Source organism: Crocodylus siamensis, chromosome 7, assembly GCF_052110815.1.
Source record: "Crocodylus siamensis isolate JL-2025a chromosome 7, ASM5211081v1, whole genome shotgun sequence".
In the NCBI taxonomy this organism is placed as follows: Eukaryota; Metazoa; Chordata; order Crocodylia; family Crocodylidae; genus Crocodylus; species Crocodylus siamensis.
The window spans coordinates 57,041,970-57,056,023 of NC_143401.1; the positions used below are offsets into that span (position 1 = coordinate 57,041,970).

At 46.0% G+C, this 14,054-nt stretch overlaps 1 protein-coding gene across 1 annotated transcript in view; it reads left to right on the plus strand.

The window, feature by feature from the left end:
- Positions 1-11,831: 11,831 nt before the first annotated feature.
- The window catches only part of NPFFR1 (neuropeptide FF receptor 1), a 32,284-nt gene continuing 30,061 nt past the window's right edge, over positions 11,832-14,054 (plus strand). Inside the window, exon 1 of the mRNA XM_090057188.1 lies at positions 11,832-12,430. Within this exon, the coding sequence (XP_089913314.1) occupies positions 12,424-12,430 (7 nt within the window). The 5' untranslated portion in view covers positions 11,832-12,423. The remainder of the gene's footprint in view (positions 12,431-14,054) is intronic.

Here is a 14,054-nt window from a genome sequence, read left to right on the forward strand (position 1 = left end):
GCTGAAGCTAGGTGGGCAGTTCCCTGTTGGCAGCCAAGGGGAAAGGAGCTCTGCCTGTGTGAGCAAAGGGGAGAGGCCTGACTGTATGAGTAGTTCCTGATACTGGTAAGAGATGGAGCACCCTTGGGATGGCTTGAATGATGTTTTAGCTGAGCAGCATGAATTTATGTTATAGCCCAGGGGCTTTTTTTGTTTGCTGTTTGACTGGAGGTTTGGGTGGGGCTATTAGGGGATGGAGAAGGCCTCATTTTTGGGGATCCACTCTAGAGTGGGAACCCTGGCACCAGTGAGGGTATAGCTTTTAGGGGTACAGACCCCAGTGCCAGTGAGGCGCAGGGAGCCTGAGTGCCAGTAAGAGGGCAGTTTAGAATGATCTTAAAAAAGCCAGGGAGGCCTGGTGCACCTGGAGGCACAAATATATATATTTTGTTGTCTTATTTGAACTGGTGGGGTCGCACCCTGGTTTTGAACTTGCAACCCCCTTATTGTGGGGCTGATGCCTATGTTGCTGAGCCAGGGAGGGTTGTACTCCAGAAGAGAGCAGAGAAGGGGGCCATGAGCGTCCAAGAACTAGAAGGAGAGACTAGAATCTTGAAGTTAAACCCTGTTTGGTGGGTTTGGACACGGAGGCCTAGCTAGAGAAAAAAGGGGTCAGGCCATCCTAGGAGAGACCCCAACATACCCTATAGAACAGGCAGTCTCCCTCTTGCATAGAAATTTCCATCAAGATGTGGCAGGAGAGATTAGGGCGGGACAAAAGAATTCCAAGGGTGCTCTATGTAAGGCATGGATGACTAGGAAGATGGTGCTGGGAAGGGAGACCTGTTACAGGCTCAGAGGGGACCCCTGTGGAATAGAGTGGTTACCTGCTGCCAGAATGACTCTAAACCCTCAACTGGTCAATGCAAGGGGGCCAGGGCTGAAAGGCTAAAGGGCAGGGCTGAGAAGAGCTATCTAGCACCCCAACTAGCCTGGAGACGATGTAAAAATCACGGTTCGTTTCTTTGGAGGCTCATGAATAATAATCATTAGGCACACATTGTTGGTAATACAAAAGGTATATATTTGCAAATAGGGTCAGAGAGAGAAGACAAAAGACCACACTCTCTGCCCGCGGGGAACACTTCTCAGCAGGCTTTTATCACCTCTCTCCTGAGCACGTGTACAGAAGCAGGAACTCTTACAACTCATTTCCGGTTCATACAAACATATATGAAATGACGTCATGTCATGCATCGCATGTGCATTATAATGAACTACTTAAGTATGCGGGGCGGATAGGCTTATATGTATTAGCTAATTGCGCTTGCTCAGCAAGTACTTTAGGTTACAAAAAGTTCAAACCCAAGGACAAGATGGCAATTACTCTTATCTAGCCTGAGAAATGTAGGGGGCATGAAAGGAAGTGTGATTTTAGTGTAACAAAGAGATAGTAAATTTGCAGAACAAAGAGAGAGTGATACCTTAATACAAAGAGCCCTTAGTAGCTTTTTCTTCAATCTCCCCCCCTCCTTCTCCCACCAGGGAGAGCGAGAGCTGGCAGCTGTGCTGTTCTAACAACACTACTGATAATGCATTTTTAATAATATTTCTAACAGCAAGGCCAGAGACTAGAAGAGGCTGAAAGCCCCCACTTTTGAGGGGTGATATCACAGCCAAAACAGGGTAGGGGTCAGCCAGCATGCAGGCTGCAGTGACAGAGGCCCAATCTCCCAAGGGGAGGCATCCTATAAGAGGATCAGAGAGAGGCCAGTGGATGAGTGCAGTCTGAGATGGAGGGTTCACTAGAGTGCCCAGGAGCAAGCAGCTCAGTAAGAAGTAAGACTAGGGCAGGTGGGCCTGCATTGGTCCTGGGTAATGACCGAAAACTACACCCTGCTGGGGTTGGATGGCGTGGTGGGGCAGTCCTCAGGAAATGCCATTCACTAGGGAGGCACTGGTGTAGCAAGTATAAGGCACTGAAAAGCCTAGGGCCCTGCTGACTTGTGGGTGACCTTGCAGAGGAGACAGGCTAGGGAAGCTCACCCTGAGAGAAAAGCATGAGGCTTGGGCAACAACAAAAAAGGCCAGGAGGGCTTGAGGCCCAATGCCTGAGAAATGAGGCTTGGGCAAGAATGCAGGGGCCAGAAAGGCCTGAGGCCCAAGGCCTAAATGAGAATGGGGCCTAGTGGGAGGCCTGAAGGACTAAGGTCCAGCTATGTCAACAGATCCCTGAGGCCTAAGGGGCATAAGGCCCTGCAGTCTCAGTGAGGGGGCAGAGTGCAAAGCTGTTAGAAGCCTAATGAGAGGCAAAGGCCCCACAGGGTGTGTGAGAGCAGATGCCCCAGTGAAGGGGCATATGGCCAAGGTAAGTCTCCAGTTGCCTGAAGCCAGGTTTGGGCCAGAGGCTGAGTGCAGCCCAGTAATGGGGCTGGGGGAACTGGGAGTGATTTAGATACCATCTATAAGGCATGGGACATAGTAAAGGGGAGGTCAGAGCAGTGTATTATGCCCTTGGCATTAGGGCATTAAATGGGCAACCTCCTGCACTCTTCTATCTGGTTTTGTTGCATCAAGGCATGGCAGGAAAGGCAGGGCAGACTGCCCTGGACAAGTACTGAGACAGGGGGCTGTCCTAGGGCCAGTTACAGTTTTAGAGATGAGCAGCTTTGTCTACAGCTATGCCCTATGTCTCTTTTACTACTGGGTGTCTCACTGACCAAAACACTTCCATTTTACTTAACTGTCACTTGTTTGAATTCCCAGACACTAACTTCTGGGTACAGTGTGAACAATATTATTTCAAAACTGTTGTTCATGTTCCTGAAGCAGCATGCTCAGGTTGGATTCCCTGTCCTGTATAATTTTCTCCCACCTTTGGGTTGGATTGCTGAAGTCATCAACACTCTGTAACATTGACAGGAGCTGGTGCTAAGGAAAATGCTACAATTAATAAAACTGGAATTTCAAAGCCATTGCTAAAATTTAATCTAATTTCTAAGATCTCAGAGGGAAACAGAATGTAGATAGCGGTCTTAAAAATAGAATTCATACTATATTATAAAGTAAACCTAATCACCTAAGAAATCTGAATTCCTTTTTTGCTCACCCACAATGATATCACAAGCCAAACTGGCTTAGGTGCTGGTCCTTAAAGTTCCTCTTGCAACATCTTGAATGTACTCTGTTCTCTCTGAAGTCTATAGGACCTGCATGTCCAGAATACTGCACTAATTAGCCCTCATAATAAAGGATGTCTTTGGAAGACTTGTTCTAAGGTGGTATACTGTTGCACTGTAGGGAGAACAGGTCATCAACACAGCATTTACTCGATCTGTGCAACTATACTGTTTCTTCCCATGTACTGTGATTCAGTTTTTCTTTAAGGGCTTTATTGTGCCTCTCCTTTTTTTCCTGGACCATCACAGCTGCATTACCACAATACTATTTTACTTTACTTTTCTTGTTCTTTTAATCTAAAATGAAGGGGTCTGATTGCTCATTGTATAAGGTGGCTTGCAAATTGAATGGAAGATGCAGAGTTAGTCAGGAAAACTAGAAAGGATACAAAATTTCAAAGCAAAGCAGGCAGCCCGACTGACTTACTTACACAATGAACAGTACACTTGTGGCATCAGAACTATAATTACTTCCCTCGTGTTTCTCTTCTGCTGTTGTTACATGGAAGTTATGGGATTTTGAATCGGAGAGGATGGGGCCTGCAAAATTATTCCTAGAAAAGAAGAACGGAATCTAATGATAAATATTGAATTTGGAAGATGCCACAATCACACTAGCAATTTGATTGTATTATTCATGTAGATATGCATCACAGCTGAATATGGGAAAGAGTACATACATTTTTAAGGCAGAGGAAATAAATGCTGGCTAAAATCAGAGTAAATCTTTTGGCAGGTTTGAATGCAAAATTATTAAAAGTGAAAATCTTTCAGGAGCTGCATTTCCACTCATAGTAGTCTCAACAGCAGGGAGAGCCCCTGTCCTTGACTCTTGGGGGGGGGGGGAGGGGTCACTAGGGTGTGAAGACATTTCATGATCTTGCAGGATGGGATAGAGTGCATTGAAGAGAATGAAGACAACTCACCAAGCATACCTGAAGTGAGTCCATGTCCCCAAGCAGGCCCCTAATCACCCAAACAGAAGAGTAAGTGCATTTACTCATTGTAGAACTCAAACTCAGAGGTCAGGAAAACAGATTTTACGATGACAGTCTGAGAGACATGGGACTCTTTAGCCTGGAAAAGCGTAGGCTCAGGGGTGATCTGATGGCCACCTATAAGTTTATCAAGGGTGACCACCAGGATCTGGGGGAACGTTTGTTCACCAGAGCGCCCCAAGGGATGACGAGGTCGAACGGTCACAAACTCCTGCAAGACTGTTTCAGGCTGGACATAAGGAAGAATTTCTTTACTGTCTGAGCCCCCAAGGTCTGGAACAGTCTTCCAGTGGAGGTGGTTCAAGCACCTACATTGAACACCTTCAAGAGTAAACTGGATGCTTATCTTGCTGGGATCCTATGACCCCAGCTGACTTCCTGCCCTTTGGGCAGGGGGCTGGACTCGATCTCCCGAGGTCCCTTCCAGCCCTAATGTCTATGAAACAAGAAGGTGTAACTTGGATGGTTCTGGGCTGAAGCCACAAGGTTTTTGACCCAGCTTGTTACCAGGCTCTAGCTTCCTCACTTTTGCCTCCAGGATCCTGCCCCCCTCACAGTTCTCCTCTCCTATGACTTAATGTGATGTGGTTGTTGGGAGGCTGCACCAGGAGGCAGATGCAGTGTTTGGGGTGGGTCCTTGTCTGAACTCAGGCCTTCCAAGCCTTGGCTTGCTTCTATTTGGCTGGGTCCTGCAACCCAGGGTCCACCACACAAGGACCTTAGGTTCTTAGACTGCAGCTCCCACTAAGCCCTCTGTGGGCTCTGGGCCACTCAGCCCCTAGGTACACCCTGTCCCTGGCTAGGGACGGAAGTTAAGCCAGTTTGTGTAAGTGATCAGAAACTGATTTAAACCTGTAACAGAACAGAAGCTCAGTGCACATAAATCAGTTTCAAAATGACTGAAACTTGTTTAAGATGAACTTGACTAAATGTAGTATCAGACTTAACTGATTTGGGTCAAACTGGTTTATGAAACTTCTGTCCCAGACCCCTTCCTGGTTCAAGTTAAATCCTAGTCCCCCAACATTTTGCAGCCCTGGTTTGGTCTGGGCTTCAGAGAACAGGGCTGGTCCCACCCCTCTTTGTTCTAGCTGGACCAGTGAGGACTGGCTGACAAGGGGTGGAGATCAGGGAAACTAGCCCAGCTGGGGATGCAGCCCAGTCCTATGCTGCACAACCCCTCCCCCAGACCAACCCTGTCTGGGGCCAGGGAGGGGAGTTAAACACCCCTTTCCCTCCCTCCCCCCCCCCCCCCCATTCAACCATACTGCTGGCTGCAACTGTAGACTACAAAGCTCAGAGGCACCTGGAAGCAGGAACAGGAAGTGATAAGCAACCCTGCAGAGTCCTGCTGCTGTAATTCTGGACTGCAAATCCAACCTTGGGGGCAGCAGGAGGAGGAAGTGATCACACAGCCAGAGAGTCATGCTGTAGTGCCCCCCTCCCCCCCAGCTGGTTTCTGGCCTGAACCACTGCAAGCATGTGGCTGCATTTCCTGATCCAAAGGTAAATGTCTGTTCAGTTCTGTTTTCAGTTTTAATCTGTGCAGCTTAGACTAACCTGCAAAGACTGAATCTATTTAGCCTTGGGATTTTTGACTCTGTACCTAACCCCTTCTAGGCATAGGGCTTACACTCCCCACCCCCAGTCTTGCAGCCAGATTCCCAGTCCTCTGAGTCCTATGGGACAGTCATTACTGTTGCAACGTATTTGGGCTGCTACCCACACGCAACACCCTAGGGCTTCAGCACCCTAGGAGTGCTATAACCTGGGTGCCTTTGCTGCACCCCAATTGCCTCCAATGCATCCCTTACAGCCATCCTGGTCCTCCAGTTCAAACATAAGTCAGTCTATGAGCATCCATTCTCAAGCACCGAGCTTGCCAAATGCAAGCTTCTCTGTGGGGGGTGTTAATTCTCACCCTAGGGTAATAAATGCCAAAAGTGCAAAATACTTGTCTCTTGCAACTGTAGAGTCTCTCCACCCTTCTGTGACACAGTCCTTACCTGCAGGCCATCCAAACTAGCTCTACCTCTAGCAGCTCCCAGAGCCAGACTGCCTTTTTCTGGGCTAAGTCCCAAGCTTTTTGAGCCTCTCTGGGTCACCTGAGCCTCTACTGCTACCCCCCCTACTCTGCCCCCAGCCAATTACTGCCTATACCTGTGGGAGATGGCCATCTTATTTAGATCCTTTTTACCATTAAGTCTGTTCACAGGGGCTGGGCTGGCCAGTGGGCCTGGGCTCTTCTTCCCTTCTCAGCAATGGGGCAGGGACCCTGTTACAGAAAGATAGTGTCTTGCTCTCAAACATCTCTGCACTAGGGCTATGTGAAGCTTTGGTGATTTGGTTTGGAGGAGATTCAGCAGCCAAATCTCTGAATCAAATCAGGGGACCAACTTAAACCTCTGAATCAATTCAAAGCTCTCCAAATCTTTGGAAAAGATTGAGAGCTTTGATTTGGGCAGTCCCTGGTGACTGCAGCAGGACTCTGAGCTGGTAAGTACTAGGGGGGGGGGTTGGTTGGGGGGGGGGGGGGGGGGACCACAAGAGCAGCATGTGTGGGAGGGGATCACCCCTTGCCCTGCAGCACCCAGCGAGTCGGGGCTTTTTTTTCTAAGTGGTGGGAGCTGGGGTGGGGCAGGGCAGCCATTGCTGGGCTTTGAGAGTGGGCAGGGGGTGGGCCTGGGTGATTTCAGCAGCAGCTGAATCAGATTTGGCCAAATTGAATTGATTCGGTGATTCGAATCACTGTCCCCCGAATCGGCTGAATCTGAAGCTAATGCTAGCCACTTCACACTGGCCTACTCCCCACCTCTGTGGAGAGCCAGGAGGAAAGAGGGCACTGACTGAATTCTTCTGCTCTCCTGGATTCTGGTTACGGGGAAGACGGTGTCAGTGTCTCTTTCTCTGGAAGAGGTGGAATCTTTGTTCCTTGCACCCTTCATGGAAAGAATTTGGTATTTTAAGGGAGTCGGAAAGTACTGAGCAACTTGAGGACCCTCAGCTTGGAGAATTCCTTCCCCACAGGTATTTGTGCTCCTTTTGGTTAACTCCAGACAGGCACTTGCTCGTCCTGCTGGAGCCACTTCTGATTCTCTTGCCTGGTAAGCAGTGAAGAGGCAGGAGTCCTTAGTTCCTGAGCTTGCCATAGCCCAGAAAATAGCAAGAAGGGAAAACAAAAGGAGCAGCAGAGTTCCACCACACTTCTCCATACTTGAGCCTGAACTTGGTGCACTTTAATTCTGTGGCTGGGATTCAGATTAGGCAGGGAGGCTGTTTCTAACTGTCACATTCCCCAAAAAAGTGCACATCTGACCACACCAAAACACTTCACACATTCCTGCTGATTTGTTTGTTCAAACTAAGACTTTGGGAACCAACCAGGAAACCTGAGGAAAGAAATCAAAATGTTTGTTTAATTGGAACAAAAAGTTGTTTTGAAAAACAAAGTTTCTTTTAGTTTAGCTTCTTTTTTTTAAAGCTAAAAATTATTTGGAAATGCTAAGAATGGAACTCTTCAGCTGTGTTTCATTTTAGTGTGGCCTGAAACAAAATATTGGACTCTTTGGTTCACCAGAAGTCCCAAAGCAGATTGGTTTTGATCAGATCCACAATCCTTCTTTCTCTGGCCCTGTCAGTGCACCAGGAAAGCTACTTCCTTTTGACCAACTTTCTACTTCATTCTTAGGTAGTCTGAAGTCCTAGTCCCCAGGTATGTTCAAGGTGAAGGAACATGTTGTCCTTTATTTTGCCATTTATATTCTCCACAATAGGTTCAGGCCAGGATAATGTCAGAAGACTTGAAACCCTCCCCTGCTGGACTTGAGAGAGAGCCTTGTGAAGACACCTCCTGGTCAGACCACACTGGGAAGCATAACTCTGGAAACCTACACAACTTGCTGCTCATGTCCTGCATATGCGAAGGGCCAGAAAACTGTGATGTAGCTGTGTTTTGGCCCAAGTCCAGCAAGTCTCAGGGGTGTGCTTATTGTATAAAAGGGTTGTTACACTTGGCACATGTTATATTTAGATCATAGTAAATATTGATACAACTAAATTTTTTCTGAGTTGCACATTAATGTTTACTATGAGCTGAATATGGATCATAGTACCACACCGCAGTCTTGCACCAGCTCTGGGGCAATCTCAGGCTCTGACCAAAAATCAGCAGATTTTGGTCTCACCACTAGGATAACATCAGAGCTGGTTCAAGGGTCTGGGGTGGTACAAGGCTGGGAGCAACACTAGGACTCACCCAGCTCTTCCATCTCACAGGAGCCAGTTCAGGGCTGAGAGCAACACTGGCACAGCATAGGAACCAGTCCTGGCCCCCTGAACCACACTGGAGCTTTGAACCACATGCTTCACTGCCTGAATACTCTGACTGTAACAGTTAGCATGTGATAAGTGCCATATGAGAAGCAGTGATCATGCACAGTGCCACTCCAATGGCAGTTGCATTGTACGTTGTTGGTGTTCAAAGAGCAAAATCAAGTGGGTGTAGTATAGGTGCTGACTTTTTATTTTTGCTGGGGTGGGGGCTAAGATGATGAACATATGGAAAGTTTTATGCATTTCAGGTGACAGCCTTCTTCCTTAGTGGGGGCCAGGGCTATCAGGCCCCCACGTATTTGGCACCTCTGGGGTGTAGCATATTTTCATGGCAGCGCTCCTGAGCTTGATCTGGTGTGTAGTGTAAATGTGCCCTGGGGAATTGCCCCAGTCAAAGGCTTATGCAGAAACCTTGCCCCGACCCAGCTTCTGCTGAGAGAGCGCTGGCAGAGACATGACACATTCTTGCCTCTCCTCCTTCCTTTTACTTTTTTTCCTGTTCTACTAGGAATAAACAGCATGTCTGCTGTGAGCATCATGAAGGTGCAGAAGCTAGAAAAGATCTTGCATCTCTCCTCTGGAAGCAATACCACAACCCTATAGCAAGCCATTGTGCGTAAGCATATGCTTAATACAAGAGCAGCAGCATTTCGGCAGCATTGTGCTCTGTAGAAGTGAGACATCTGGTGGTAGCAATTCACTTGGAGACAATGTTGCCACAATTGAGAAAAGAAAGGTGACTCAATCCAATTCCTTCAGTGTAAAAAGCCACATCGATCAATCAATAAATAAACCAAACAGCTCCTAGAGGACAGTTCCCAGCATTGTCAAAGATTTATAAACGTGTCAGCTCTTCTTCAAGGATCAAAACACTTTGAATTCTAAATCGCACTCCCATCACTACATAATCTCTTTAAAGACGGCAGCAGAGTTACTTGTTTTGCTCTTGAAACTCCTGCATCTATGAAAAAACATGCAACTACTATGTTGATGTGAGTTGGTCAAACAGCAGACACGCAGATCCACTAATGTGTTTATAATTAGGAGACTTGTGTTTGCTGTACACTGGTTTCTGGGGTCAAATTATTTGCCAGTTCTTATATATTTGCCCTGTATTGGTGGCACTGTTTGTGAATCCCAAAAGTTTCACAACTTTTAACACTGACACTTTTTGTTTTTTAAAATGTTCCCTGGACATTATTTTGTTGTTCATTAATTTCCTGTTTTAAACTTTCAGGAACCCTGGGGATCTGAGGCACAGGGAGATTTAGCACTTGCCTACATGGGGAAATTTACCCGCATAATAATTCTGCTATAATTGTACTAGTACAACTCCCAGTGTGAAGGCTCTTATTAGGGATAAGAGTAGCATTTCTAAGTTTAGCTTGTACTAATTCCAAAGTCAGGGCCATCCCAGGGGGTGGAGAATCAGGGTGACCACCCTGGGCCCCGTGGAGTAGCAGCAATGCAAAGCTGGGTGGAGCAGTGGCTCTGCATCCAGGTGCTTACTACCCTCTTCCTTCTCCACCCCCCACCCCCCGTGTCCCCTGCCACTAATGCCACTGTGGCAGCTTCTTCGGGTTCAGGGCCGGTGGGATCGGACTGGGGGTGGGGCCCCTCATGGGCTGATTTGCCCTGAGCCCCACACCCTGCTCAGGTCAGCTCTGTCCAAAGCAATATAAAAAAAACCTGTTAAAAGGTAGTGCTATATCTGGGAGTTACCCTAGTATAGCCATGTTGATATAATTATGCTGGTAAATTCCCCTGCACAGGTGACCTGTGCATGATAATCCAGGGACACGACAGGGAATTCAGTGTGGGTCTTTTTTTATTGCAGACTAGTACTATAACCATTGATCAGCCTTCCTCTCATACCACATGGCTAATGAGCAGGCAAAGGGAACAGTTTGCAACTCGCCCATCACTGAAATGTATTTGCCCATACCATTTGGTGGATATTTGCATATAACAGACACATTTCTAGAAATTAGGACTAGTTTGGAAGCAATCTGCTACATTTACAGTGAATAATTTAGCCAATACCTGTTGTATCTTTCCTTATCTCTACTTTTTCTCTCCAGAAAGCTTCTTTTACTCTGAGACAAAAGATGAAGGATTTCAGCCCCCAAATTACTGTTTACACACCAAAGGGCACAGAATGGAATGGCCAATTCAACTAGAAATACAGCACTGCTTTGAGAGAACACCATCTCCCCTCATTCAAAAAGCTAGTTTTCAATTGCTAATTGTTACTTCCAGCAAGAAAGGCAGTTCAAGTTGGCTATGCTCACTGATTTCTAATTAATAGTTCCAGATACACCCATAGAAAAGAGATTCCTGGGAGGAAGATTTTTTTTTTTCCTGGAACCATTTAAGTGAGGGGGCTGGAACATTTTAAAGAAGGCTTAATCCAAAACCATTTAAAACAATGGGGGTCTCTCCATTGATTTTAATGGATTTTGGATTGGGTCTTTCACTGTAGCAACTATAGTTCATAGCATTGCATAAAACTCAGCTAAATCAGCAAAAAGCTGTAACACACAGAGCTGGAATTTAGTTCTCTGTTACAGGTAACTATTCTCTGGGCTGGATCTGCTGAGGATTACCCCAAACCCTGAAATGAAGCCATTACACATCATTGACCACTCTGTGGTCTTGGCACAATAGATCTGTTTTCCCAGTTATTTCTTCCTCAGGACTGCATTTTTATCTCCCATTCACCAGCAGAAAGTGAAGGAGCCATTTAGGATCCAGTCTCCGTCTGACTATATCCGAGAGAAAAAGGCAAAAACTGTTGCTTGGTGCCCTCTGGCTAGTGATAACAATTTGTGTTGTACCCTACCATTAAGCAATGTTCCTTGGATGAAACAAAGTAGCACCAACAATAAGAAATACCTGCCAAAAATTAATTTGATTTTATTTGTAATTTAATGTAGTGACTAAACCTTCCACTTTGTTCTATTGATAAATGAAAGAGCCTGCAGATACTGTAAGTACTTTTCCTGCCATTCACCTGTGCATCCAACAGGTGTTCCAGTAACCATGGAAATGGGCAGATGTGACCCCCCCCCCCAGACTTTGTCCTTTTGAGTGATGGAAGCAGCCTTTTTTCTGCTCAGTAGGTACTGAGAGGAACAGAAGCTAAAGGGAGACAGAAGTCATGCACAGAGAAAGAGTTAACAGTACAAGAAAGAGTTAACAGTACATGCTTTATTTTCCAGTTGGCTTGCAAGCAGATCTGAGTGCTCCTCTTGCAACATTGCTTGTAGTAAGACACTTTTGGATCTGCTTGAGTGAAGGGCTTGAGCATTTTTACAGGACTTAATCCTGTCGCAAGGACCAAACCAAAGGGAGTGGGAACTGGCAAGCATTTCAAGAGGTATCTGTAAGAGAGCTTGGGGACTGGAGTTTGTGTTTTGGTTTTGTGTTTTCCTGCAAAGTATTTTTTTCAGACAAAGGCAAAGCCTGTGAATTTGTTTGACTGAAGCCCCAAACTGGACCCCTCCCCACTTAATTAATTGATTTCATCAGATTCTACCACTTCAGCTTCAACTTGGAATTGAACAAAAATATTGCTTTCCCTCGGTTTCATTCTTAGAATGGGAGTGGATTGCCCCAGGGACCCTGTGGAATAAGAAACCTGAACTTTCTGGGGGAGTTTGAAAAAAGCCAGCTCCAGTTCTCCAGGTACCTTTCATCATCCCAAAGCTTTGAGATCTCAGGAATGAATAATTCAATGTAGGAGGACTGAAAAACCAGCTGTGGTCCAAGATAGCATTCATCACCACAAGCAGAGTTGCTGCTGCTTCTCTGACAGCAAGAGGCTGCAGCCAAAGAAGAAGAAAAATTTAGAAGCAGGTTTGATCTCAGGTCTCCAGCCCACTTGCAACTGATACAACTTGGTCGGGGAGCAAGAACCAGGGTCAAGCTGTATCATGGAAGGTGAGGACCTACATTTCTTAAGTCCTTAAGAAATGCATTTTGCATGGGTTTAATTCATTCCCTTAGAGTCTAATCCAAGGTCAGTGGGAACTTTTTCATTAACTTGAGTGGGTTTTAGATTAGTCTTTTATATCGCATATGTTTTACTGCAGTATATTTATTTGCTGTTATCAGTGTGGGAAAGCTATTTCACCTTGCACATGCAGATAAGAATAAAGGAAAGAGGAGAGAGAACTGTTAATTTTGGAGCTTCCAAAACAACTGCTGCTTATCTGTTTTTCTGTGTATGTATGCATATGTAGCACTTTGAATTAATACATTTTGCTAGTTTCAGTGCCTTAATGTGCAATGTAATTTAAATTTAGTCAAGTTATAGTGGTTGTGGGAGCCATAATCTTGTATTTCCTGACAACTGTGAGTTTAAAATTTGATTTTATAGCTTGCAATAATGCAGGGCTGGCCCATCCTATACTGCAAAACCTGCAGCTGCAGGGGGCACCACAGCTAAGGGGCCCCCTGCATTCATCTGTTCCCCACCGGCACTGTGCTGATGCCAGTGGCTTCACATCCAGCTGCTCACTCTTCCCTTCGCCCCCCACTGCCGCCGGCTTCTTCAGGGCAGAAACTATTTCTTGCAGGGGTCCCAAAAAGTTGTGGGCTGACCCTGCAATAATGTAACAAGGAGTGTTTCTTTTTACTCAGAATGTTATTTAGAAGAAAGGAAGTAAATTAAATGAAAGACCTCTAGTAATCCTTGCCACTGGAAGTTGTAATGCCTTTGTGACACCATGTATTCAGCAAGCACCCTAGGCTAAGCTTTCTTAAAGTGCAGTCCTTTTCTTCATAATAATTTTCTTCTGATGGAAGTTGCATGGTGAACAGAATCACAGTCTTTCTGACCATCCTGGTTTCTTCTTCCACTCTCTCCCTTCCCTGTTCCCTCCTCAAGGCTCCTGCTCTTCACTCCCCACTTTTCCCCAGGTTCCTGACCTCGTGCCTTCCACTGCATTTTGTGCTAGGCAGCTCCCTGTTCTTCCCCCTTCAATGCTGGGCTATCAGTAGAGGCAAGAAAGTTATTGAGAGTTCTCAGCCCCAATGCTAAATGTCACAATGGCCCTGCCATCTATGAGGAGCAGTTGCAAGGGAAGTCCCAAACAAGCCCTGCAGCTCTAGGGTTGAGCATGCTTAGTGAAGACAGACTCTTCAGGGCATTTAGTTGCCAAATGTTAAAACAAATCTTTATTGGGCATATGGCAACCAAGATGTTTCAGGCTTGTGATCTGGAGACATTTTCCCAGGGATGGCAAAGGACATCCCTGTCACTAGGTGAGTCCTCCACCACAGTTCAAGTCTCTGTTGCAAAACATGGAAAGCCTAGAGTTGCTCAATAAAAAATACTGTGGAAATGTTAGCTTGTATTTTCCTGCAATCGTGTTCTCACAAACAGCTAGACATTTTGATCTAAAACTTTCCTAAATGTAAGCAGACCCCCAGCATGGGACACTTCAGCTTAAACAATTAAAAGCTTATAGTATTGCCAAGCTTTTCATGGAAGGCATCAGGCATTTCTAACAATGGTTGTTTTTGTCTGTGCTACCTATGAGAACCAAGCTGATTAATGTGA